The sequence below is a fragment of the Urocitellus parryii genome, chromosome 11 (assembly GCF_045843805.1).
Source record: "Urocitellus parryii isolate mUroPar1 chromosome 11, mUroPar1.hap1, whole genome shotgun sequence".
Lineage (NCBI taxonomy): Eukaryota > Metazoa > Chordata > Mammalia > Rodentia > Sciuridae > Urocitellus > Urocitellus parryii.
Window position 1 is genome coordinate 41,042,789 of NC_135541.1, and position 26,761 is coordinate 41,069,549.

Below are 26,761 nucleotides of genomic sequence, written 5' to 3' on the forward strand. Positions count from 1 at the left end.
TAGACCCCAGATATACCACCACCTTTAAAACAAAAAGATACTGAAGTGTGGTGAAGAAAAGATGACTCATCAATAAATGGTGCCAACTCTACTAGCTATCCATATAGAAAAAAATTATCTTAGCCTCTTATATGGTATGAAAAAGATAATAAAGAAGTTTCTTGGAAATTAAGCAGGCACAATTTATTGAGATCAACAAGGTTTCTTATCAAGAACAAAGAACACACAATATAAAGGGAAAATCTGACAGACCATAATACATTAAAATTAGAAAGGTCTTGATATAGCATATCTATCACTCCTTATTTGGGAATCTTAATGTATGCAGTCTGAAAATTCACTTAATTTTACTTACTTAATATTCAAATAATGACTTCTGGTTTGTAAATGAGTAATATCTTGATTTATAAAATTAAACTATAAAACTCATTATGAGAGGTTCAAGTAATAGTAATTTTAATAATAATAACTACTGGAAACTTAACAAAGGATCAAATAAAACTTGAACTTAATATGTGAAGTGGCATTGTTTATACTCATTTTTATTAAAACTACACTTTTACTTCTAATGTTAAATTCAGGAACTCGTTATTACAGGTGATTAAAATAGTAGTTAGGCAAGAAGTGTCCATTCAGGAGAGAAACAAAACCAATTTAAGTAAAGAAAAAAAAAGGCACCTGCTACAACAAAAACACACTGAATGCCTATTCCTTTATACATCTATTTACGTGTATGTAAAAATGTAAAAACATTTTGCTCAATCAGAATCATAGCTACAATAGGATTAGCCTTTCTCTGGGTGGGGTAACAGCTATACATCATCTTATTTACTCAAAGAGCCTCCTTAGATCAGAAACGCAAGGACAGGAGGAAACTAAAGACTGCATTAGCTTTCTAGGGAGAGCAAGATTTTGGGGTTTTTTTTTTTAGGTTTTTTGGGGGGTTGACTGGTTATTTTTGTTGTTGTTGTTGTTTCTTTGGTACTGGGAATTGAACTCATGGGCACTTAACCTCTGAGTCACATCCCCAGCCCTTTATTATATTTTATTTAGAGACATGATCTCCCTGAGTTGCTTAGGGCCTTGGTAAGTTGCTGAGACTGACCTCATTCTCCTGCCTCAGCCTCTCAAGGCACTGGGATTAACGGCATGTGCCACCATTCCTGGCTATAGAGCAAGGAGATCAAGACATTACTTATCCCTACGTTTAAAATTTTCAATTTACATAATTCATGTCTGTAATCAAATAATGTAACATGCAAAAAACTCTTTCCAATAAAAGATTAAGACTTTTTTATATAATCTTACATATTCTGTTAAAGACATAACAAAACCTCATATATAGGAGGGGGTTAAGTGAACATCTTTAGTTTGCATTCTTGCAAAGGTGACAATCTTCAAATTCTACAGATTAATGAAAATTACATAGGGGACTATGGTTTGGATAAGGTCTGAATGACACCCAAGAGTCCATTACCATTAAATGCTTGGACCCCAGGTGGCATTACTGGGAGGTAGTGGAACATTTAGAAGGTGGGAACAAATTGGAGATCCCTAAGTCACTGGGGGTGTGTCCTTGAATGAGATTGTGAGACCTCACCTGTCCTCTCTTTCTCTCTACTTCCATTATAGATATTACCACTTTGCTTCTATGCACGCTTCTGACATGACATGTCACCATCATCTACCCACACCAGAACTCAGTCAATGCAGGCATGATGTTTTTGAACCTCCAAAATTACAAACTACATAAACCTCTTCTCATTTGAAATTAGCTGACTCTGGTATTTTGTTGTAGTAATGGGAAGCTGATAAATATTTAGGATTAATATATTTTAATTCTTAATCTCTGCCCATGCCAAACATTAAGACAACACACATTTATCTTTTACTATGTGAAGAACACTACTTTCAACTAATAATCACTTTACCTTTGCAGCAAACTGTAGTCCAATTTGATCAGCTTCAGCTTCCAGTGCTCTACTGTATGGTCTATCAAACATATACTAAGAAGAAATATGATAGAAAAATTCCATTAAGGTAATTTGTTTTTTGACAAAAGAAATAACAAAATGAAATTTTTAAAAATCAATTTCAGAGAGTATCTAGGATAAAATTTCTATACTTCCTACATCTTTAAAGAACACCATGGTATAAAACATAAAAGGAACCTTTATTTCTTCCATCAGATTAATACTTTAAAAACAAGGAAAAATAGAAAAAAAAACATGCCTACAAATTTCTGGACAGTCAATAGTATCATTATATCTGTTTTCCAATTATAATCTCCACTGAGTAGAGGGATCTCTAAGAAAGCTTATTAATGCAAGCTCTTAATATGACCAAAGAACATTTTGATATTGCAGTTTAAAATGAAATTAAAAAATATAAGTCCATAATAACCAGTGATACTATTAGAAGATTTATTTCAGTAAGAAAATTAACAATATAGCAGAACTTTGTTTCTTTGATAAATTATCTTAATTTCTAAGTATTGTTAGGAAAATGAAATTTTCATCTGACTTCAATTTTTTAAGAATTAGATATTATAACTTTTATTTTCCCAATTACTTATATTTATGAGAATGCTTTTCAGTTAAATTCTAATTTTCAGTAAATACTAAAACTTTGTAAAGGACAGATCAATAGGCATTTTTTCTTTGAGAAAAGAGCTATTAATTGGGGAAACGATTTTTCAAACATAGCAACGTGTTTGTGATGACTAAAAATAATCAATCTGAAAACAGTATGTGATCATTAGATGTGAATTTTTTTCTTCCCAATCATATCTCTTTTAGGTTGGTAAACGACATCACAGTCTCTTCACTCTCATGAGCAGACTTCATGTGTCGCATTGAGTCTACTCATAAAATACCAATTTAAAACATTGGCTTTAAAAGGAGAACCAGTAGTATCATATGTAAAATGGAACTAATAACAGCAAGCACCAAATTCCTAGATTTACAAAGAGAATTAAATGAAGCAATAATAAAATCAATAGCTCATATTTACCGTGTCCTTACTTTATGACAAGGACTGTGCTAAATGCTTTAAATTAGTATTCTCAATCTGTTATCACTCTGTCCCCCAGGGACATTTGTTAAGTGCAGACTTTTTGATCGTCACAACTAGGAAAAGACCCTGATAACTACAAGGCACAGGAAAACTCCCCACAACAAACAAGTCTAGTTCTGAGATTGAGAAATCCTGTCATTAAGTGTAGTATTCAATAGCCACAGCAAATGAATGTAGGCAATTCCCACTCCCTAACAATTTTACTATCAGCATTCCTTTCTCCTTCCCAGTCACAGTGAGCAGGGCTTTATAGAGAGAAAAATATGTGTCACCAAAAGTTTTGAGGGGAAAAGAATTCAAACAAAAGTCATCTCTCTTCTATTTTCAATTTAATTATTGAATTAAAGAATTACCATAAAAAGGCAGGCTTCGTCAAGAATTTCAAGAAACAGCTACAAGATATCTTTATTATAACCAAATCTGATTCCACCACAGAAAAAGTAATCTATAGATGGATGGGTTGGGGAAGACCACATGAACTCCTCTGACATTCCAGCAGGTCAGTGACAGAAACAAAGGTCCAAAATGTGAGATCCTAAAATCTAAGCAATAACCATTCCTTCTTTTTTTCCCTTTGAGAACCTTTACTTCAATATAAATGAAGCCAAGTGATAGGAGAACTCTAAATAAAAGCCTTAGTTATTGAGTCTCAAAAGCAATTTGTCTCAGAGAATTCTGAACATTAGATTTGAACAACACCCAGATGGCACTCTGATGGGTGCTCCACAACATTAAATAAACAAATGACAGATTGTGCCTAAATAACCAAACCTCCCAGGACAAGAAGAAATAAAGAAAAATGTAAAATAGTTAATCATGGTTAACAAAGTACTTATGAAGATTACAAGACCTACTTTCAGTAATGCAGCTTTTTAAACAAAATGAAAGACTTAATACATTTGAGATTATCATTACACATAAGCACTAAGAACCAAAGTTAACAAATACCTAGTAAGACTGTCCTTTCAATATTTTTGAGGCAATGTAAGTTTAAATGGAAGTGAGCAGGAGAGGGTGATAAAGCAGCTTAGCAACCCTATATCATTAAAGTTTAGAGATTTCTTTGAAGAGTTTTCCCCCAAAACAAAAATATCTGGGGGATAAGGGAGTCAGTACACTACAGTAACAGAATGAAAGAAAGAGTTCATGGACTATGCTTTCTCTCTGTAAGACCAACAACTATGTGAAAAAAAGATATTAGCTAAAAATTACCTAACCCTTTTAAACCATCCATACGCATCACTTATTTGAGAGATGTAGCATTCCTTAAATTCTCATATAAGAATATTCCCTAAAACAAGTAAACATAAGACACTAAAATTCAATACCCATGTTAAATTAAATATTAAATAAAATAAATATTAAATATCAAATTTCCACCCTAAAAGTGGAAACATCTCTGGTATTTGTTGCTTCACAATAGTATTAAGATATCCGCAAATAACCCTTATAAATTCAAGTTATTATCTCAGACTTACCTCCTGCAGTTTAGACTGTATCCACTGGCCCAAAATTGCCAAACTATCTCGTGGACAAATGGCCCAAATCATTGTGAGAAAAATCATACCAAGGAAATCCAGTAAATGAACCAAGCTAGCCTTTTCCGCCTGAGAACAATAAAAAAAAAAGTGAAAAATTACATTCAATAAATTGAGACAGTGTGTTTATATTTTCTAGTTATCATGTGTAATCACATTAAATAACTGCATGTGTTTAAGTGGTCCTCAACAAATAAAAACCTTACTTCTCTTTCTTCTGTGTGCATATCCTTCCCAGTCTCTTTTTCCTGTCCCTTACTTACATAGTCATGCACTTAATGCACTACTTACTATCAAGTCAGACAATGACAGGTTCATTAATCTACAGTTTCTTATATTAACAGCACAATACTGTGAAACAGGTTAAATTACTCCTATTTTATAGATAATGAAACTGAGATGGAGAAGGCCCTTAAAAATACTGCCCAAATTCACACCTTTATTAGTGAAAGGACCAGAAATCAGACAGACCCAGTAAGTTTTAGTTTCTAATACAATCATAAATCTTTTTAAACATAAAATAAATGTGTTTATTATACTTACATTTTTGGATAAAGACTAAGCACTACCTAACATATGAAGCAGTTAAAGTAAGGAATAATTCAGAAAAAGACTGGAAGTTTATTTTAAATAAAAGTCTTTTGGTCTTTATGATCTAATATAGGAAAGTATGATTGATTTATACAAGTTGTCAATTTTGTAATTTTAGTATCCCTCACCAGAGAATTAGGTTGAGTTTTTGTATTTACCTATAAAAGTAACCAAATAAGGTTATACATAATATAGTTGTTTTGAATAGTAACGTATAATATAAGTTTAATAAACTGGATTGTTTCTTGTTTGCTACTGATGTTGATTAGTAAATGTTAATGTAATGCTGAGAATGATAACATAGCAGTTATTAACTTGAACATATGAAACATGCCTGAAAACTAAAAGCAATGACTTGGACTATATTCTTCAAAAATATCATCTTTCATCACAAAACACACTTTGCTTCATTATAAGAACTGTGCCCTATGAAAAACAAGTACAGGATTTTTTTAACATGAAAGAGTGAAACTTAAAATAATGAAGCCATTATGGAAAAGAAAGTCCTTGCTATTAATTACTAAAGAATATGATTACCACTACACAGTCTTAGAAAACTAGAAATTTTTAAAAAATTGTGTATTTGTAAAACAAAGAAAACATCATAAAAAGTTAGATTTAATTAAAATTAGACTCCCAAAAGAGAAAAATGTGTTCATATAATAAAGACCTCTGCAATAGAAGTATTAATAACTATTTTCTATGAAGGGTGCTATTTGCATTTTATGTCTCATCTAATTACTGTTCTTGCACTGACAAAGATAACAACAATATAATGAGAATGAGACATTGAACTAGATTCCAGAAAAACATAATGAATAATAAAAGCTTTTAAATGTTAAAGTGGCCAGATTGATTTATTTTTGTGATTATGACAACATTAATTGGAAGACAGAGTGCATATAATGACACTAACAATTGCTTAGACTTATTTTTGTACATATTTTAAAAAAACAATTTTTAAATTTTCCTTTAACTTTGAGGAAATAAGGGAGAAAATTACTATTTGCACTTCAGAAAAAGCACAACTTTGACCTATCTTATTTTCTTATTACTCTAGGAATAGGCAGAATTTAAGAAGACTTTTAGAAGGAACATAAACATTATTGTTTCCATTTGAGATTAACATTACTTGCACTTCTGATTTAGTATTTCATAATCCTTTCACTATTTGCTTTCAGGTTTTCAATTAAAGAAAATATACTTCTCTCTAATTATGTGGACAAAAGAGCCATTCATATTTTTTAATGAGTGGTAATTTAAAAAGGAATAAAACAAGTATATGTTATTTTCCTGGACTCATACCAAGTCAAATAGATGTGTAATCAAAAGACCATAAATCAACCTGAATTCTATAATGTATTTTAAAAAGTTCTGCCAACAAACAGGTAACTGTGGTAAAAGGAAGAAATGCTGGACTTGTAAGCAGAAGACCTATTTTAAATTCCCAAGTCAGTCACTTTGTCATGTTGTGTTATTTAGAGTCTTTTTAAATACCAATCCTCATATATAAAATAGAGATAATAAATATATACTTCATGAGGTATTAAAGTTATGAATGAAAAGATACATATTAAAAACCTTGGTAAACTGTAAGATGACAAGGTATCATTATTACTTTGCATTAATTATATATGGCCTATCATTCTAGATATTTTCACAGATTCTCTAAGCTATCCTCTGAGAATGAACAAAAAGAAAACTAGTTTTCACACTTCAATAGTAATATCATTTTATATAATTAATTTTCTGACTAGATTATATGTATGTTAATAACCATGGAAAGTTTAAAATCTAATTTGAAATAATTAGAGGTTGAGAATAATTACTTTTTTAGCAAAAGAGAAAGGTAATAAAAATAGTATTTAAAAGAAACACTAATGATTCAGTATCAAGTATGAAGATCATAAAAAAATCTCAAAATTAGCCAATCACATTTTTTTTAGGTAACAGAATAAGGAAATTACTAAATACTAAAATTCCATCATTAAAAACAGAAAACTAAAAGACTCAGTTCTTGAAGAGATGTAACCTGCCACCTTTGCAACAATATTCTGACAATTGAATATTCACTTCAGGTACTTACAGCATGCCCAAGTACTGCATGTGCTATTTCATGACCCAGAAGGAAGGAAAGTTGATGCGTATCAGTTACACTATTTAAGAGGCCCGTGAAAATAAAAACTTGTCCATTCTGCACCATAAAGAAAATAATACAAGCAATTAGAACAACATAAAATATAAGGATATTAAATTTAGCAATAAAAATGTGTTTGAAAACATTTACTTACTGGTAGCACAAAGGCATTTATATCTGGAGAATCAACCACATGAATAACCCAATTGAGCTCAGAGATCCCTGGGATATCCTTATTACATTCAATTAGATGATGTACCACTTCTTTAACAGTCAGATATCGAGGGTCTTTCTCAGTTAGCATATCATTCTTAAATTCTTCCATCCACTAAAAAATTAAAATGAAAGTATTCTTTATTGTAAAAGAATTTTACAAAACATTTATATTGCTTCATAAAGAGTTACATGACTACTTAGTGTTGAACATTTTAAGTATTAATTACGTAAAAGTTTGTATATATTAAACATTCAAATCTCTCAAATTTGAATTATTCATTGAAAGGCAAAGTGGTTTCTCACAATGGAACAAATTCTAATATGAATATTTTTCACATAAATGTGTTGAAATCAAAATTTCATTCTATTAACCTATATGCTAGTAAAGTGCTTAAATTTTATTTCTATTTTTCTAAGTATTTTATAAAGCAAAACACTGCCCAGAAAACAAAGATTTCACATAAAAAAGCAAGACATAAGAGTTAATTTTATAACTCACTAGAAAAACACCCCACATACCAATACTAATATGAAGAATAAAATTTTAAAAAGATGTTTTATTCATTTTAAAGTGATTTATTCACACAAATTGAAAGGGAATTACTAAAATATCAGAACTAATGGTTACATAATTTTCTCCATATGATGCTGATCAAAACTAGCCACCTCATGTTTCAAGAACTTTTTCTGAAGCTATATTCATGTGAGATCCTTTCAAGTATACTGAGATAACTAAGGATGTTCTAAATATATTACTTTTAACTTCCAAGTTGTCGTTCACATATGAATCAACAAGTAAGCAACCTTCTTTTTCAGCTTCACTAAAAACATATATTTTGTAGAATCCATATTCTAAAGACTATTAAAATAGTCTTTGCATCAATTAACATTTTTAAAGCATAATACATCAATGTAAACTGGCTGAAACAAACAAAAAAAACTACTATGAACCTATCTGAAGGAGTTCCAATTATATGTAATTATAATACTTTATCTCTAAAAGAACATTTGCTTTAATTTTTATCACAGAGGTATTACATTTGTAGATTAAACAATAAAAAAGACAAGTGTATCTATGGCTATATGTATATGTATATACACATGTAGAAGCACATATATATAATTTTTAAAAATTTCTTAGCAATATGAATGGTATAAGATGCACTAATAGAAAGCCCACCTCAATCTTTCCAGAATACTTTCCTCAAAATTGTCGCCTACTAGGCTAAATTCTAAAAAATATCTCACGTCTCTGTATATACTCTCATAAGAGATTAGTCTTAAGAACAATTTTTACAGAGATAAGTCATTATTATTTTTTATTTTAATGGTAACTTTTCTTTGATAAATTCAGCAGCTTATTTGCAATTTAAAAAAAAAAAGACCTTTGGGCTAGGGATGTGGCTCAAGCGGTAGCACGCTCGCCTGGCATGCGTGCGGCCCGGGTTCGATCCTCAGCACCACATACAAACAAAGATGTTGTGTCCGCCGAAAACTAATAAATAAATATTAAAATTCTCTCTCTCTCTCTCTCTCTCTCTCTCTCTCTCTCTCTCTCTCTCTCTTTAAAAAAAAGGAAAAAAAGACCTAAGCACATATCATGGTATGCCCTAGGCATTAGAGACAGAATATTGATATCCCCAAGTAGCTCACTAGGGTACAAAATGTTTAACTATCTGAGTTATTATACTTTTCAAGGAGTTAAGAATTAGAATTCTCACCCACCCACCCCCCCCCCTTTTTTTTTGCATCAGGAAATACAATTGCCAAAGCGAATGTTTAGAAAAAAAATATTTACTTTACTTGACTTTCAATTAAAAATTCTCACTACACATGTGTTCACTCAATAAATTCACACTAAACACACTTCATGTACATGCTAATCTTTAAGATAAAACACCAAACAAAACAGACAAGGTCCTTGGCCCCATTGACCTTAGTTCAATAAGGGAGACAAACTAACAAGTAAATAATTATATAAATAATGAAGTTACCCTCCTGTATGTTCTTTGAGACAAAAATACAATAAGATAAAAGAAGACAAAGTAAGAGACCTAACCCCACTATCACCGAGCACCAGCCACAACTACAAATGAGCAGGTTCATAGTTCAATGTGAATGAAGGATAACTCCTAGAGCCTGATCTAGTCACCCTGCCTATCCCAGTCTGAATAATCAAGACAGGCTTTCCTGAGAAAGTAAAGGTAACACATGCTGAGAAGGAGTTATTGGGTGAATGGGGAAAAAAAGCAATATAGACAGTGGGAATACTACATGTGAAAGTTCTCAGGACTTTTGCAAAAAAAATGTTAATTTCATTCCAACAACTAAAAGATATTTATTTCATTCCAACAACTTTAAAAAGCAGTGCATCTTTCATATATATGAAACTTTCCTGCTTTGAGTATTATCGTAAACAATCTAATGAAAAACAGTTCTTACTACTTACTGCTTCATATTCCAGTTCTGACAGAAGTTTGAAATGCTCTTTCCCCAATAATAATAGCTTGCTTCTTCCTGTGATTGGGCTCACTTCCAAGTGAGTAAAATAAAACACTACAAATAGCAATCCAAAGCCAGTGAAACCAAGGAATAACTTCCATTTATTCCTCCTGACACTCTCTTTAAATAGTTCCTTCTTGTTAGGAGGAAGTGCCTGCCACCATTTCCTTATGCCCCTAGAGCAAAGAGAAAAGTTCAAAGTTCTGATAACTGTACTAGCATACATCATCAAAATGCAAATGCATGTGCTAGAATTTTATGTCATTAAACACTTGAATCTCTGATCATTTTCTCAGTATAGATGGATTTTTAATGTATAAAATTGTTAGCTAAAAGATCAAAGAGTAATCAACTATATAGAGATATAGCTAAAAATTCTAATGCTCATTTGAATTTTTTCTTCAGTAAATGAGGATATTTGATTATTTTACTACAACTACCTAATTAACATTTATTGACTATCTGCCACACAAAAAGCACTCTTTTTAATCATTACACAGATGTCATCTCATTTAATCTTCCTAACAACCATGTTACAGAAAATTGAGACACAAAGAAATTAAGCAATTTGTGCAAGTTCACAGAGTAATAAGAGGAAAGCCAGGCAATGAAGGCAATGACATTCCAGAGTCTGACCATTTAACCACTTAATAGGGATAAATTGCCCAAATAAACATATAAGGAACTACGGTACAACAAATCTATACCTTTAACCACTATTCTTCCCACTGCTTCTCAGAGTTCTGGCCAGTGCTTCAGCAAGGTATAAGGAAAACTACCTCAGCATTGATTTTGGAAATAAATATTGTTCAGAAGCAGAAACTCCTTTATCCCCCTCTAGAACAGGAGAAAGGAGAGGTAAAAAGAAGATCAGAAGCACTATAAATAAGCAAATGGGAGATCTTCTAGATAACATCTGAGAAGGTCCAATTTCTACCAGGCAATAAACATTTGACAACAAGTAATGTTTTCAATAATGGATAAAAAGTTTTCTTTATAAGTTCACCAATAAAATCAAAATAAAAATTTAATATGTATACATCATTCTCAACAAAAATGTACTTTAAAAATCTTAAAGTTATCATAATTTTGTTAAGTTACTAATATGGCTTACAAGTTACCCCCAAAGGTCCAAGTGTTAAAAAGTTTGTTACAGCCTATGGCTCCACTGGGACTGTGAGATGGTGGAACTTTTGAGAGGTAGGGGCCTAGTGAGAAGAAGTTACGCATGAAGTGCATGCCCTTGAAGGGAATATTGGGACCCTAGCCCCTTCCTAGTTCCCTCTTTTTGCCTCCAGGCTTCTGCCATGATGCATTGTACCTCCACAAGACGAAAGCAACAAGGCCAAAAGACAATTGCCTGAAACCTATGAAATCATGAGCAAAATAAGCCTTTGATTATTTCACGTACTTTGTCATAATGGAAAGCTGCCTAACACAATAACATATATGAAATGCCTTAGACAAAGGGTCTAACCAAAGAGACATAAATCAAACTACAAATAAGTAAATCAAACACAAATCAAAGTATACTTATTTTCTATTTAAAATTTACATGACATTATTACTTAATTAAAATGTATATGGAACATATTTTAAAAGACAATTTTAAGTAACTAATAGTTGTAACAAAAACAAAATCATTAAAAATAAAAAATTTAAAAGAATGAGAACACATGAGAAATTAGAAAGCTATTATCCCAAGAAACTGGGAAGAGTTTGTTACTTAACCTATGATCCAATAAGACTATTTATTTTCTGAGTGCAAACACCAAATCATAAAGAACACAATAATCTACAGAGAACTTTTTAATTTTTATTAAAAGCAAATTGAGTTGTTGTTAAGGAAGAAAGAAGACTAGAAGGGATATTGTAGTTACCAAATTTAAGAAAGCTTTATGAGGAGATGAGCTTTCTTCAATTTCAATGAAATAAGAAAAAACAGGGTTTAAAAAATATATACTATTTAAGCACTTTTTGTAATCCCAGGTACATGGGAGGTCAAGCAGAAATATTACAAAATCAAAGCCAACCTGAGAAACTTAGCAAGATACTGTCTCAAGCTAAAAATAAAAAGAGGTTGGGATATAAATCAGTGGTTGAGCGCTCCGGGTTCAATTCCCAGAACTGCAAAAAGAACTTATTTATATGAAGCAAAAATGGTAATTTTTATAAAGGACTACTAAGATAAATATTTTAGAATCAGAACAATTACATATTAATGGTTTAAAAGTTAACTTGACTAGGTATGAGCCCTTTCTTATGTAAGAACAGAACCAACCTAAATGCCCTTTAATAGATGAATGTATTAAAAAATGTGGCATATATACACAATGGAATATTAACTCAGCAATAAAAGAGAATAAAATCATGGCATTTGCAGGTAAATGGATGCAGTTGGAGAAGATTATGCTAAGTGAAGTTATCCAAACCCAAAAAAACAAAGGGCAAATGTTTTCTCTGATATAAGATGACTGACTCATAGTTGGGTAGGGAGAGGGAACATGGGAGGAATTGACAAACTCTAGATAGGGCAGAGGGGTGAAAGGGGAAGAAAGTAGGCAGGGAGTTAGCAATGATGGAGGAATATGATGGACATCAATAACCAAAGTACATGTATGAAGATATGATTTGGTGTGAACATACTTTATATACAAACAGAGATATGAAAAATTGTTCTACATGTATAATAAGAATTATAATGCATTCCACTGTCATGTATTTAAAAAAATAAAACTTTTTTTTTTTTAAAAAAAAAAAAAAAGAAAAGCTCTTCAGTTTCATGATTCACTGGCTCAAATTCTACAAAATAAAAAGGCAATGTTAAGTACTATAGCATGAGCTATGGTCAATATTTCTGATTCTTCTTATAAAGTCTTTTTAAAAGGTACACTTTTTCCTATTTAAAATTTACATGACAAAATGGGCTGGGAATATAGCTCAGTAGTAGAACCTGCCTCGCACATGTGAGGCACTAGGTTCAATCCTCAGCATAGAAATAAATAAAGATATTGTGTCCACTCATACATTGCTGGTGGGACTGCAAATTGGTGCAGCCAATATAGAAAATAGTATGGAGAATCCTTGGGAAACTGGGAATGGAACCACCATTTGACCCAGCTATCCCACTCCTCAGTCCATACTCAGTGAACTTAAAAACAGCATACTACAGGGACACAGCCACATCAATGATTATAGCAGCTCAATTAACAATAGCTAAACTGTGAGACCAACCTAGATGCCCTTCAGTAGATGAGCGAATAAAGAAAATGTGGTATATGGAATATTATTCAGCATTAAAAGAGAATAAAATCATGGCATTTGCAGGTAAATGGATGAAGCTGGAGAATATAATGCTAAGTGAAATTAGCCAATCCCAAAAAAACAAATGCTGAATGATTTCTCTGATTTAAGGATACTGATCCATAATATGCTTGGGGGGTGGGTGGAGATTAAATAAACTCTAGATAGGGCAAAAGGGAAAGGGGGAGGGAGGGGACATAGGGATAGGAAAGATGATGGAATGCGACGGTCATCATTACCCTAAGTACATGTAAAAAGACACAAAGAATGTGACTCTACTTTGTGTATAACCAGAGATATGAAAAATTGTGCTTTATGTGTGTAATATGAATTATAATGCATTCTGTTGTCATATATAACATCAAAATTTTAAAAAAGATATTGTGTCCATCTACAACTAAAAATATTTTTTAAACAAAAGGGGCCTCATGAATACATAACTTTTTCAAGATTGTATTTCTATACCATAAATTAATATGCAGCAAATTATTTTGAGAGCATTAAATCACACATAACAAAACTGGGTAGGACCTACTGTATAAAAACTCAATTTTGAGCTAAATATGGTATGGGGAAGACTAAACAAGGTTTCTTTAAAAGTACCATTTTTCAATATTAAACTTCATAGAAGTTGATACAAATGTGAACACCAAAATGTACAAAAGTTACTTTGTTAATTATTTTACCTGCCCACAATAATTGCAAGTAGCTTCTGCACTGGTTTCAGAATGATCAAGAAGAGAGGAACTGGAGCAGTTTGAACCCGTGAAGAAGTGTGGAAGCTCCTGCCAACTCTGACAGAGGAACAGCTCAGTGGACACAAGGCTCCAAGAGCAGGATCAACTGCAACTTTTTTTGTAAGCACCCATCTTGGAAAAGAGTCATTCCATGCAGTACCTTTGTGAGTAACCATCCAAATTTCCTTACTTTTGGCACTTGAGATGTATCCTATTCTTTTGTTACTGAAAGTCCTACAGAAATGAAAGTTTCCAGGGAGAAAAGTTGACAGGTCACACTGACTGAATGATTTAAGACCCTGACACTTCTTAATTATTTGGAGATTTTGTACTTGACAACAGCCCACTAAAGCTACTGCTGGTGAATTCCATTTTCTCCAGTTGGTCAGTGAATTAAATTGGGAGAGAAAACAGTTTCTAGTAGCAGACTGCAGTCCATAGATGAAGCTCATCTTTCTTTTGCTTAATTATCTGGAACACAAAAAAATAAAAGATAAGTATTTATGGAAAATAATTTATTCACCAAACCAAGAACATAATACTTATGAAACAGGTGTGATGGTAGTTCTTTTGCCATATCTCAGCCTAAATTATCTTGGGCTTCTATTCATCACCCCCATGGTAATGCCTTTCACCAATACAAACTAGAAGAACACGTATAACACTATTACTGTACAATATGTACTTTTAAAACTTGCATTTTTTCACTTTATTTTTAACTTTTTGTTGAGAAGAAGTCTACTTTTTATTTTAATAGTAAATTATTTGAGGAGTAAGAATAGATAGGATTAAAAAGACACTAGTAAAATTTTATCAGTTGGCAATAATAGGAAAAGAAGGATGCAGTAGGATAGAAAAATTAACTGATAAAATATATCTTTTAAAATACAAATGTCTTTATTTTAAATAAAATCCTAGGACTTTTGACTGGGATTAAAATAAAGTGTTACCAAATTTACCCTCTCACCTAAAAAAAAAAAAGATTATATAATATAATAACTGTGCATTTCAACACATTGAGCATTAGACAATGAAAGGAGAAAGATGGGAAACAAACAAGATGAGTCCTTTATTCACCCAGCTTACTATACTACCTGGTGAGTTTCCAGGTGACCATGCAGACAGGGAAATCTAGGTGAAGCTCAATGGTTGCCATAAACTGAAGAGATGAAGCTGGGAGTGCCAGTAGGCCCAATTTACAATGCAGACAATAAGAAAAGACAGAGCTGCTGAAAGAGTGAGTTCTGGAGATCTACAGAGAAGCCCCCCTCACATTCAGCTGAGTCCTGTAGGCACATACATGTAAAACAAAACAAAAACTACTAAAGTTTGCAAAGAACTACCTGAAAAGAATAAAGGGCACAATACACACACACACACACAAGGCTACACAGCACCAGGCACAGTGTCTGTTTCCACCCACTGAAGCAGAAAAACTTACAATTCATGGTAACTGGGTAGAGTGCTCAGAAGGGTTTGGCAGTCATACAGAAAAATTAGTCCAACACTGAAAGCTATTCTGATCCTAACACACACAAGACATACCTAAAAGATCAGACTGTTTCTATAAAACAGCTACATGCCAATAGAGAACAAAAACCTCAAGAACAGATGTAAGAATCAAAAAAAAAAAGTCTAGTACTTAACATGGTATAATTTATAATTAAAAATTACTAGGATCTCAAGAAGCAGGAAATGTGATCTATAATTAGGAGAAATATCAATCAATCGAAATGAAGTCACTCCTAAATAATATAAATGACAGCATTAGTAGAGAAGAATATTCATGGAGTTATAACTATATTTTACATGTTTAAGAAGTTAAAGGAAAATTTAAGCATGTTCTGTAGAGACAAGGAATATATTTTTTAAAGGGCCTACATTTAAATTCTGAAGAAGAAAACTATAATGTCTAAGATGAAAGACATAAAGGATTAAACACCTTATTAGACATTGTGGAAACGAAGACTTGTGAACCTGAAGACATATAAGAGACAAAACAGACTTAAAAAATTGCAGAGGGCATCAATGAAGTATGGAATAACTTCACACAGCCTAACATGCTTACAGCTAGAATCCTCCCAATCAGGGGAAGGGAGGTAGATGAAAAGTTCTTGAAGAAATAATGGCCAAAAATTTCCTAAACTTGATAAAAACCATAAACCCACAATTCTACAAAGTTTAATGAACCAAAGGAAACAACTCCAAGGCACATCATAATTTATTAAAACCAATGAAAGAGAAAATGTCAAACTTGACATCTTAGATGAAATGAATAAATTCCTTGAAAAACACAAACAATCAAAGCTCACTCAAGAAGAAACAGATAACCTGAAGAGCTCTACCTTTTTAATTGAATGTCCAGTTAAAAATCTTCCCACAAAGAGAGTTCAGGCCCAAATGGCTTCACTGAGGAATTCTATAAAGAATTAATATTAATTCTATATAAATGCTTTCAGTAAATTTAAAGGAAAGAATAATTTGCAACACATTCCTAAGACCACCATTAGTCTGATACCAAAGCCAGACAACTACACTAAAGATAGACCATAAAGTAATATCCCTCATGAACCTAGATATAAAAGTTCTTTTGTGGGGGAAAGGCTGGTAGGGGGAGGGTGTGCTGGGGATTGAACCCAAAGCTTTGTGCATGGGAGGCAAGCACTCTACCAACCCAGCTATATCCCCAGCCCATAGATACAAAAGTTCTTAAAAATTTTTTAGAAAATCTAACTCATTTTATGAAAAGGTGGCCTCATGCTAGGCTTGGTGGTGCACGCCCATAATCCCAGTACCTCAGGAGGCTGAAACAGGAGGATCACAAATTCAAAGCCAGCCTCAGCAAAGGCAAGGTGCTAAGCAACTCAGTGAGACCCTGTCTCTAAATAAAAATACAAAAATTGGGCTTGGGATGTGACTCAATGGGCAAGTGCCTCTGAGTTCAATCCTGGGTACCAAAAAAAAAAAAAAAAAAAAAAAAGGTGGCCTCATGATTAAGAAAGATTTATCCCAGAATGGTTACACATTCATAAATCAATCAAAATAATTCACCCTATTAATGGACTGAGAAAGAAACACCACATAACCATCTCAATAGACACAGAAAAAAAATACTTCATAAAATTCAACATCCATCACAGATTTCAAAATAAAAAAATTCATAGTAAACTAGGAATAGAAGGAAACTTCTTCAATCTCATAAAAGAGGAAACAGTCAATACAGAAAGCAAACATAGTATATTTATTGATTAAAAAAAAAAAACTACATTTTCCCCCTAAGATCATGAACAAGGCACATATGTCAGCTCTCAACACTTCTACTCAACACTGCATTAGAGGTCCTAGTCAGAAAGAGACAGAAGGGGGAAAGAAAGAAGGGAGGGAGGAGGAAGGGAAGGTAGATATCCAGACCAAAAATAAGGAAGCAAAACAGTCTTTACTTCTGGATAACATGATTATCTACATCGAAAATCCAAACAAAAAATGATACGAGTTCTGTAAGGTACCAGAATACAAAAATAATATATAAAAATATTGTATTTTTATACACTAGCAAGTGATAGAAACCATATGTACCCCTCCGGGAAAGTATATGTAATACTCTACGATTCCAGATCTATAATATACACTGCAAAAAAATGCAAAATAATCTATAGTATCTGAGCAATGATTGCCTGGGGATGGGTAGGTAAAAAGAGGCAGAGGAAGGCATTGCAAACAGTAATGAATTTGTTCATCATCTTGATTACAGTGTTGATTTTACAGATAACCACAAGTCAGAACTTACACTGTACAGTTTACATATGTACAAATCACTACATATTAATTATCTATCTTTTAGTATTTAAAAGATACTAAAAAGACAATAACCAAATACAATGTGCACAAATTGCATCCAGTTTGGAAGAAAATCATCAGCTTTAAAAGACCTAGTGGAGGAATTTGAATTTGGATTTGTTTTTTAAGTTATTTTAGATAATGATTACTTATTTCCTTAGGTAATGATATTGTGGTGATGTAGGTGAATACCTCATTCCAGAGATACTTGAAGTACAAATCTTACTTTTGTAAAAATTGTACTGCAAATGCACATACATACAGGACATACAGCCAATAGTGTAAATATTAACAATTACTATGTCTGTGATGGTTATATGAGTTCTTTTTTCTTAATATTTATTTTTTTAGTTATAGTTGGACACAATACCTTTATTTCATTTGTTTATTTTTATGTGGTGCTGAGGATTGAACCCAGGGCCTTGCACATGCTAGGCAAGCACTCTACTACTGAGCCACAGCCCAGCCCTATATGAGTTCTTTAAATGTTTTTCCCCCCAATTTTTCTGAATGTTTTAAAATCTTTATAATAAAAATTGGGGAGATATAAAATTAACTCAACCTTGGCTAATACAACATTATCTAAAAGATGCTTTAGAACTGCTAGTTTTAATAAGTAAGATTATCTATATACTAAACCATTTGAAAAGTATTCAAATTTATTTTGTATGTAGTTTATATACTCTGAGCTTATACTATTAATGTGTAAAGTGAATAAAGCTCATGCTAAGTAAAAATAACTCCAAGTTAACCCCTTCTGAGTTACTACCAATTTTTAATTAATAGAGTCCAGGCTGATCTATAATAGTTTGACATTTTAACAAGATGTTTTATAGGATTTTTATTTTTTGAACCAATATGACAAGTGGTAAAATAATTTAACCCTGAAAATCATTTTCAAAAATAGTAGTCATGCATTGCTTAATGACTAGGATACATTCTGAGAAATGCATTGTTAGGCGATTTCATCACTGTACAAACATCATAGAGTGTACTTATACAAACCTAGATGGTATAGGTCAAACACTCAACATGGCCTCTCAAGGCAATCGAGGGACATGATAAACAAAATGTGTGAGGCTGCTGCCAGAGTAATATAGCATTCTGTTTCACAGCAAATCTTCTTAAAATATAAGTAGGGGAGTACTCTAAAATAAAAAGTATAGTAAATACAGAAGCCTGTAACATAGTCGTTTATTGTCAAGTATTATGTAATGTACATACTATAGGTGTTATACTATTATAAGACCCACAATACAGGTTTGTTTACACCAGTATCACAACAAGCATGTGAGTAACATATTGTGCCAGGAACATATTATAAGATACACAATGTCATGAGGCCATGGGAGATTTTCAGTTCTGTTATAATTTAATGGGACCATCCTCATGTATTTAGTTTGTCTAGCTGGCATAGGAGTTATAGAAACAGCATAAAAAAAAAAACCAGTCGTTGCCCTAACAGAGGTTATAATCTAGTCGAGAAAACTATAATTCTTTATGCCACCTGGGTAGATGTAAAGAGACAAAAATTCTGAAGAATTGTTTCAAATGGGAAAGTGTATTTAAGTTCTTCTACTAGAAACCAAACTGCAAAAACAGTACAAATCCATTTTCCTTCCTTTATTTCAAATCTGAGGGTTTAATATGGTAGATAAGCTTTAAACACTTGCCCAATCACAACCTCAACTTAGGGGATGTACCTAAAGAGTCATGTTTGTCCCTAATGACCCCTGCCACTGGTCACCAAGCTAAGACTGGATATCTGATATAGAAAAAGTTTTATGTAAGACAGTATTCAACATAGGAATATATGGGCTTGAATAAAGGGGGGCTATAGTTGGTGCTATAAAAATGCAAAGCAATATACAAGCAAGAGCTGAAAACCAAAAACTTTGCAGGAGGATATACAGAAAGGACAATGGAATACATGTGTACAAAGGAGACAAGTGATAGACCATGAAGCCAGCAAGAGATAGAGACACAGGAAAATGAATAAGAACTTCCGGGTTCCTAAGTGATTACTACAGTACTTTCTACATTTAATTGAGCTTTACAAGCTTTTACTTTATTCCTAAAATAATTCCCTCTCTTCACTGAGTGTCTTACAAATAAATTATCTCAAAGACATTTACATGGTATGAAACAGCTACACATTCATTTATATACAAATTGATAACATTTTAGTATTATATATGTTCTTTATTGAAACCACCTTCATGTGCCTTCTATACTTTACAAATCTCCCAATTTACAGCACTGCAAAAGTTCCTGAAAATGCTGGATTATCTCTACAGTGACTGTAACATCCAAAAGACCTAAGCCCACATTAAATCAGTCCTGTGAATTCACCTCCTATCAATCCAGTTCCTGGGCTCTGCAATCCTACATCATTGATTACTATATAGTCTCTAATCATTTGGCCTCATTTCACCCCATCTCTTCCACTCCAGGTCATCCCCCAAACTACAGTCAAGGCAACTTTTCTAAAATGCAGATTAGACAACAGAATTTAGTTCCATAATTCACATAAAATCATATGGTGCTAAATATTAGACAATCACTAAAAAGATGGAGATCCACATCATGACCAAGAAATGTGCGAATTTAAGAAATAATTACAATAAACGCTACTTGCAAAAACTCTGTATACCAGGAGAGGCAAACTGAAATATCTAAAGCAGTATTTTATAACAGAATTTTCTACAGTGATGGACATATTCTGCATCTATACTGTCCAATGATAACCCCTACATGTAGTTATTGAGCACTTGGAACATCTAAGGAACAGAATTTTTAGCTAGCTTAATTTTAATTAATTAAAGTTAAATGGCCATATTGTGTGTGACTAGTGGTTATCATACTAGGCAGCAGGTTTGTAGGATTCAGGCGGGTGAATATCAGTAAAGCCACACTTACATGAACACAGATTCACCTCCAACTTAAAGGAGATACAAGTATAGTGGAATTTGAGCTTAAAGTTCCCAAATGTTTCAAAACCACCAGCAGAAATCCAGGCTTAAAAATTGTCAATTGTAAAATGCTGGCAACCAAAATAATTTTTTTAACCACCTTTACCAAATATTCACAAATCTCATTCAGTTTTTGACCTCTGGATTATATTATTCATTTTATTTATTCATTTATTCAATATTTAATGAGTTCCTACTACATGCCAGACATAATTGTGGGTGGTAAGGATATTACACAGAACAAAACAGACAAAAATCCCTACCCAATTTGTAAAAATAGTAATATTAAAATATGTTAATGTATGCAAAAATAAGTAAATCTTAAGGAAGATTACTATTTATAATGACTACTTTGAGTAGCAGGATGGTGGTCATAGGGATTTAGTATTTCCATCTTACATATTTCTGTGCAGTTTAAATTTTTACAGGATGTATTACTTTTATAAACTCCAAACCAACCAACTCTACTTTATTTCCATTCATTTTCTATAGGCCTCAATAATCTTCATAATGCTGTCTCCCACTACATCTCCAGGCACTTTTCCCAAACTTTCTTCACCCATCCCTAAATTTCAGAATCTCTGCTTTACTTGTACCCATCAGAAAAGAAAGCTCTCATCTCTATGCCTATGTGCATCTATTCACACTGCTTAGCTTTGCTCATATGACAAGCAAACTCCTGCTCATCCCTCATAACTTGTGTAAAAAGTTTTAAGCATTCTACTAACAGAGCCAAAAGCCCCAAATACTACCCATATATAATTTAAATCATTACCATTTATATCACTGACAATCAAGTGTCATTTATATAGAAACAGTACCTGATATTTTGTAATCCTGCTTTATCCTTAAAATAGGGTAAAGAATGGGGGAAGAAATCTATTTATACATTTTCAAAGAGCCAATCACTAGACAATACAGCAGCTAAGAAAGAATTGGAACTGACACATCCTCTTCAAAGAACTGTGACAGGTCAACAAACATAGCAGGCACACTTCTAGGATTACTAAATTAATGATGTGAGAAAATTAAGCAATTTGAATTGTGAGCCTCTAAGAACATTTCAGATTCTTAATTCTTTAAGTATCATCTCAGAATGAGCAAGTACAGCACTCACTGGCACTCACAGCTGAAGACTGGAAGACAGTTTTAACAACTCTCCCTGAAAATGACTATTTCTTCTCTAGTTTCTATGGAAACAGCTGTCAGATTGGCAAAAATAGGACATGTACTTTAAAATAATCATTCAAGCAAAGTACACACATAACGGAAGTCTGTTTAAAAAAAAAAATTGTAAGGCAGCAGTCTGGGTTCTTAAGCTTCCAAAAGCCACACTGCACCCCCTTCACCCTGTCAGAGAATGACTGATACAAACCTTAAACCCTTTTAGTTAGGGTTCCAAGGCCTTGGTCGGAGTCACTATAGTTGATCAACTCCTGAATTTCAAATGAGTTATTTTCATGTCCCTGGACCAACTGAGGACTGCATGGCACAGTAAAACTGTTGCTCCATTTTACACACATAGGTGACATTTAAATAGAATAAAAGTGGTATTTCGTAGACAAGTTCAGAAAGAAACTATTAAAACTCTCCAGAACTATTTACGCAAGAAGTTTTCTGGTTTTCACTGTCGACTATAGGCAGGAAACTTTTTCCTCCCTCAGAAAGAAGAAAAAAGTGAGGGGTTGACATTGAGATGCCTTAAGCAGCTAGAAGAGGTTTGCACAGGTGAAGGGGTTCGGCTGAGGCGCGCAATCCCGTGTTAGGAAGGGACACTTAAGGGCAGCTGATGAGAAGGACAGTCTGTGGGGGGAGGGAAGGAGAGGATCTTCCCGGAAAACACCGCCGCTATGCCAACTTGCAACTTGGCTCCGTGGCATCCCGGTCGGGGGAGGACCAGGCTGTGCCCTCGCACCTGCCCTCTCTCCCGCGCCCGAGGCCTCGCCACCCAGCCCCGCTGCCACCTCACAGGTCCCCTCCTTACCCAGCGTCTCTCCTTGCCCTGCCCACCCCAGCTCCCACTCGGCGCCCCGTCCCCTCCGCCCCGCCCAACACGAAAGAAGAGGGCAAAGGCATCACCGTGAGCACAGACTCTAGCAATGGCGAAAACCTGGGTTCCTCCGGCCCGACTTCTGCGCAAGCGCAAAACCCTCCGAGAAGCCCCGCCTCCTCACTTCCTGCCCTTGGCTCGGCCAGAACCTTTTCTCCGCCCACCCCGGGCAGCCAATATTCCCGCCCAGAGTCGTCCTCCCTGGGGGGAAACCTCTGCCCCTGTGCGGACTATGGCACTATAGTGCCCCCGTGTGGTCGGAGGAGGAATGTGGCCCTAGGCTGGGTGGTTTGCCCGGGAGTGAGTTAACTTATTCAGATCTTGTTACTTGCTTTGGCTGATTTGGGTTGTTTAAAGAATGATTAGAGCAAGGCTGTACCTGCTGAAGATTTAAAGCAGTACTGGCCAAATGAAAAAGACTTGAGGGCTACAGAAGACTCAAGCTTCTTGGTTCTGAAGCTACACAATCTTTGGAGTATGGGGGCACTCTGTTTTCACATGAAGAAAGATGAAATACTACCTGAAGTGTCTGGAAATTAGTTGAAAATAGCTAACTACAAAGGAGTGTATATAGTGCACTTCATTCCACACACAAAATAACATTCTTGAGCACGAATTGCATTCTAGGTGCCAGTTATCTAGTAATGAACAAGACAAAGACCTGACTCTCATAGAGCTTATATGACAAAAAGGAAAGTAGATAGTAAACAAGTATATCAATAAATAAACAAGATATCAGCGTGGTGAGTAGTATGATCCTATATTTATCATATTTAGACTCTGCACAATGAAAAAAAATTCAAAGGACATAAACGCTATGAACAATTTTAGGTATCTGTTTCAGAGCATTTATAAGTGATTTTTTTCCTTTTATCTGGCTTATATGTATTTTATAATTTGCCTTTTGTTTTGAAGGGAACATCCTGGCAAACCCCTGACCCCTGGATCCTAAAAACTGAAGTAGTAGTTCCCTCAGTTCTCTAGGGCTGTTTTCTGAACCTGTGAAGTACATATGCCATACCAAGGTTTCCAGAATGCTAGGCACCTGCCCTCTTATCATGCCTATGTAACATGATGTCATTGTTGTAATAAATGGAGGCATTCTGTGGGATGTCCACGTGGTTCACCTCTGTACTGTCTACAACCCAGTTGTGTTAGAGCAGTGGGATAAGTTGCTAAGAGACCAAAAGAAAGTACCTGAAGGTGGCATGTAAGGCACAAGGTTTATTTTTAAGTGCTTACAGGGACAGTCCGGTAGCAGTAAGTTGGACAGATAACACCTCCATCTCTCTTGGTGCTTCACCAAATAATGCCTCCATCTTAAGCCCTCCTTCTGGGGCCATCTGATTTCTAAAGAAGCTACACTGGCAAATTAAATTAAAATATGACAGGGATAACCAATCCTGTATCCTTTAAATATTTCATGATGGCACTTATCTCTACCATCATCCTCCTTGGGGGAAATATTAGTTTTTATTTATTATCTGGACTTGGGAAAAGGAGCGGCTTCACCAGGTTCCATCTGGTCTTCTCCAATACTTTAATTCAAGTTTAAGGATCTTATATTAGTTTGGTATTCCATAAATTATGTCTGAGGCATGCTACTTTAGGAAGGAAGAAGTCTAGCTAGCTCACAGTTTTGGAGGCTCAGAGTTCAATATCAAGCAGCCCCATGTGTTGGCCTCTGGTGAGGTCCATGGATGACATCACATCATAGCAGAAGCACATATAGAATCTAGCATCATTATCTCAAAATAGGAAGCACAGAGAGGGAGGGCCAAGCTTGCTTACAGCTGTTAACAGTAATCACAGCCTGCAGGCTTCTGAGGCTTCAAGCCACCACCAAGTTTCTATTACTCTGGGATCCTCTTATCCCCTGGATATTATCTAGGCCAGCCTTATGATGACTGATTTTTTCCTTCATCCCTAGCCTACAGAGGACAGACTCCTCTGAATTTCCTAGATGCCAATGTCCCTCTCATCTGTGTGCACCCCATTCATTATTTTTGTATCTGTGTGCTGGCAGAACACAGGCCTCTGACTGGTCTTCTGCCTTCACACAATAAATTCATCCCAGCAAGCCCACTTCCCACAGCTCCTTCTTTCCTTTCTCTACCATTTCTTAGGGCAATTCAGACATTTCTACCTTACTGTGCATGAATCATGACTTTCTCCTGGGTGCTATGAATCACCTAGCATTGAGTTTACTCTATCTTCTAGGGTCTTACCAGGATCTCATGTCCCAAGAAAAGGTTCCCCAAGACAATAAATTGTTATTTATCTTGGCTTATGTTCTTGCATATCTTGATCAAGCACCCTTAAAAAGTCGAATTTAATCAAAAATTGCTGTCAGCTCCTGCTGGTACATGCTTACTAATTCTTGCAGCCGCCTCATTATGCAATCTCTCTCCTCTGTAACAGGCCCAATATATCTCTAACTGAGTGCTGCTGGGATTGAACCCTGGCTATTCCCCTTCCTGATAACAAAGAGGAGATGGGGAGCAGTCCCTGAATGAGCACCTATTGCCTTGTGATTAGACTCTCCGTTTGACCTTGCCATTTAGGTTAAGTGTCACTCTTACTATGGAGGAGTTGGCCACATCCACAAGCTATAAGGGTCTATAGAGTCAACATCCTCAAGGATTCTATCCAGATGTCCCATTCCATACGTCAGGTTTTCCCAACCAGGGCTCCGATCTGCCTTGGCTAAGCATTGAAACATCTCTAGGGCTTTGTGACTCTTTCCATCAGATTCCCACTTACTATGGTGGGACATTGTGTGAGCTCCTTAGGTCACTGGGGTGTGCCTCAGAAGGGATTGTGGGATCCTAGCCATCCTTAATCTCTCTCTTCTTTTGTTTATTAGAGGAGTTTCATACCTCCCCAAAATGAGTATCTACTAAAACTCACATTATGCCCAGTCATTGGTTTAGAGCAGCTTGGGGTGAGCATGAGCTTGTTTTCAATGTGGGGAGGAACCCACAATATCAGAGGCACAGACTGTCAGTCAATTATGCCCCCCACTGTCCAGCTGGCATTTCAGGAGGGTTACATATCAAAATGGTAGTGGTGACTATAGTAGGGGTAAGTAAGGTTAATTTTCTTTTTTTTATTTTGCTTTTCTGTGGTATTATTATTTTGCTTGTATAACAAAATAATTGCTTACACCAACACTTAGAAAAGTGTTCCATTAGAATTTCTAAAGAAAAAAAAATCTCTGGGGAATAAGCAAGGATGGGTTTCAGCTTAGGCCTTCCCCTTTGGCTTTACCTAGAGCCTGCTGGGCCATGTTGAATCATTCTGACATTTAACTTCAGGAACTGGATTCTAGTAGGTGCAAAATTAGACAAAATGAGTGAATCTAGAGGCAGGAAGACCAGTTAGGAAGCTGGTATAATAACAATCTAAATGACAATTTATAAATATAATATACTGGGCCCCAGTGTGGCCATTCTTTTGGAGCAGAAGACAAATGCTTTAATTGGAGATCTGCTTGTGTTATGTGGGAAGAACAATCTGGATGACAAGAAAGTAAAGGGAGTAAAATAGAGCATGTATGTAAATGGTGATATGCAAATCCTACAGGTTGAAGTGATTTCAAATATACCGCCATCCACTTCCACCATGTTGAACAGTTGGCACATATTTAAGTAGAATAAGGTGCTGTCCAAGAATTGCAGCCCATCAAATAATGGGACCCTCTCATCAAATTCTGGGGCCATTTCAACTGGTTCACAGTGTGCATTTGGATCAGCAAATATCCAATTGTTGTGTTGAGCTTCTGTCTGAACCTGTCAAAGAAT

The 26,761-nt window shown here is 34.5% G+C and overlaps 1 protein-coding gene across 1 annotated transcript in view; it reads right to left on the minus strand.

Moving 5' to 3' along the window:
* Window positions 1-23,057, minus strand: part of Oma1 (OMA1 zinc metallopeptidase) — a 62,642-nt gene extending 39,585 nt beyond the window's left edge. Inside the window, exons 1-7 of the mRNA XM_026382676.2 lie at window positions 22,988-23,057; window positions 14,049-14,570; window positions 10,007-10,235; window positions 7,496-7,669; window positions 7,291-7,398; window positions 4,554-4,682; window positions 1,932-2,006 (exon numbers count right to left, since the gene is read on the minus strand). Coding sequence (XP_026238461.1) covers window positions 1,932-2,006; window positions 4,554-4,682; window positions 7,291-7,398; window positions 7,496-7,669; window positions 10,007-10,235; window positions 14,049-14,551 — 1,218 coding nt within the window. The 5' untranslated portion in view covers window positions 14,552-14,570; window positions 22,988-23,057. The remainder of the gene's footprint in view (window positions 1-1,931; window positions 2,007-4,553; window positions 4,683-7,290; window positions 7,399-7,495; window positions 7,670-10,006; window positions 10,236-14,048; window positions 14,571-22,987) is intronic.
* Window positions 23,058-26,761: the final 3,704 nt, after the last annotated feature.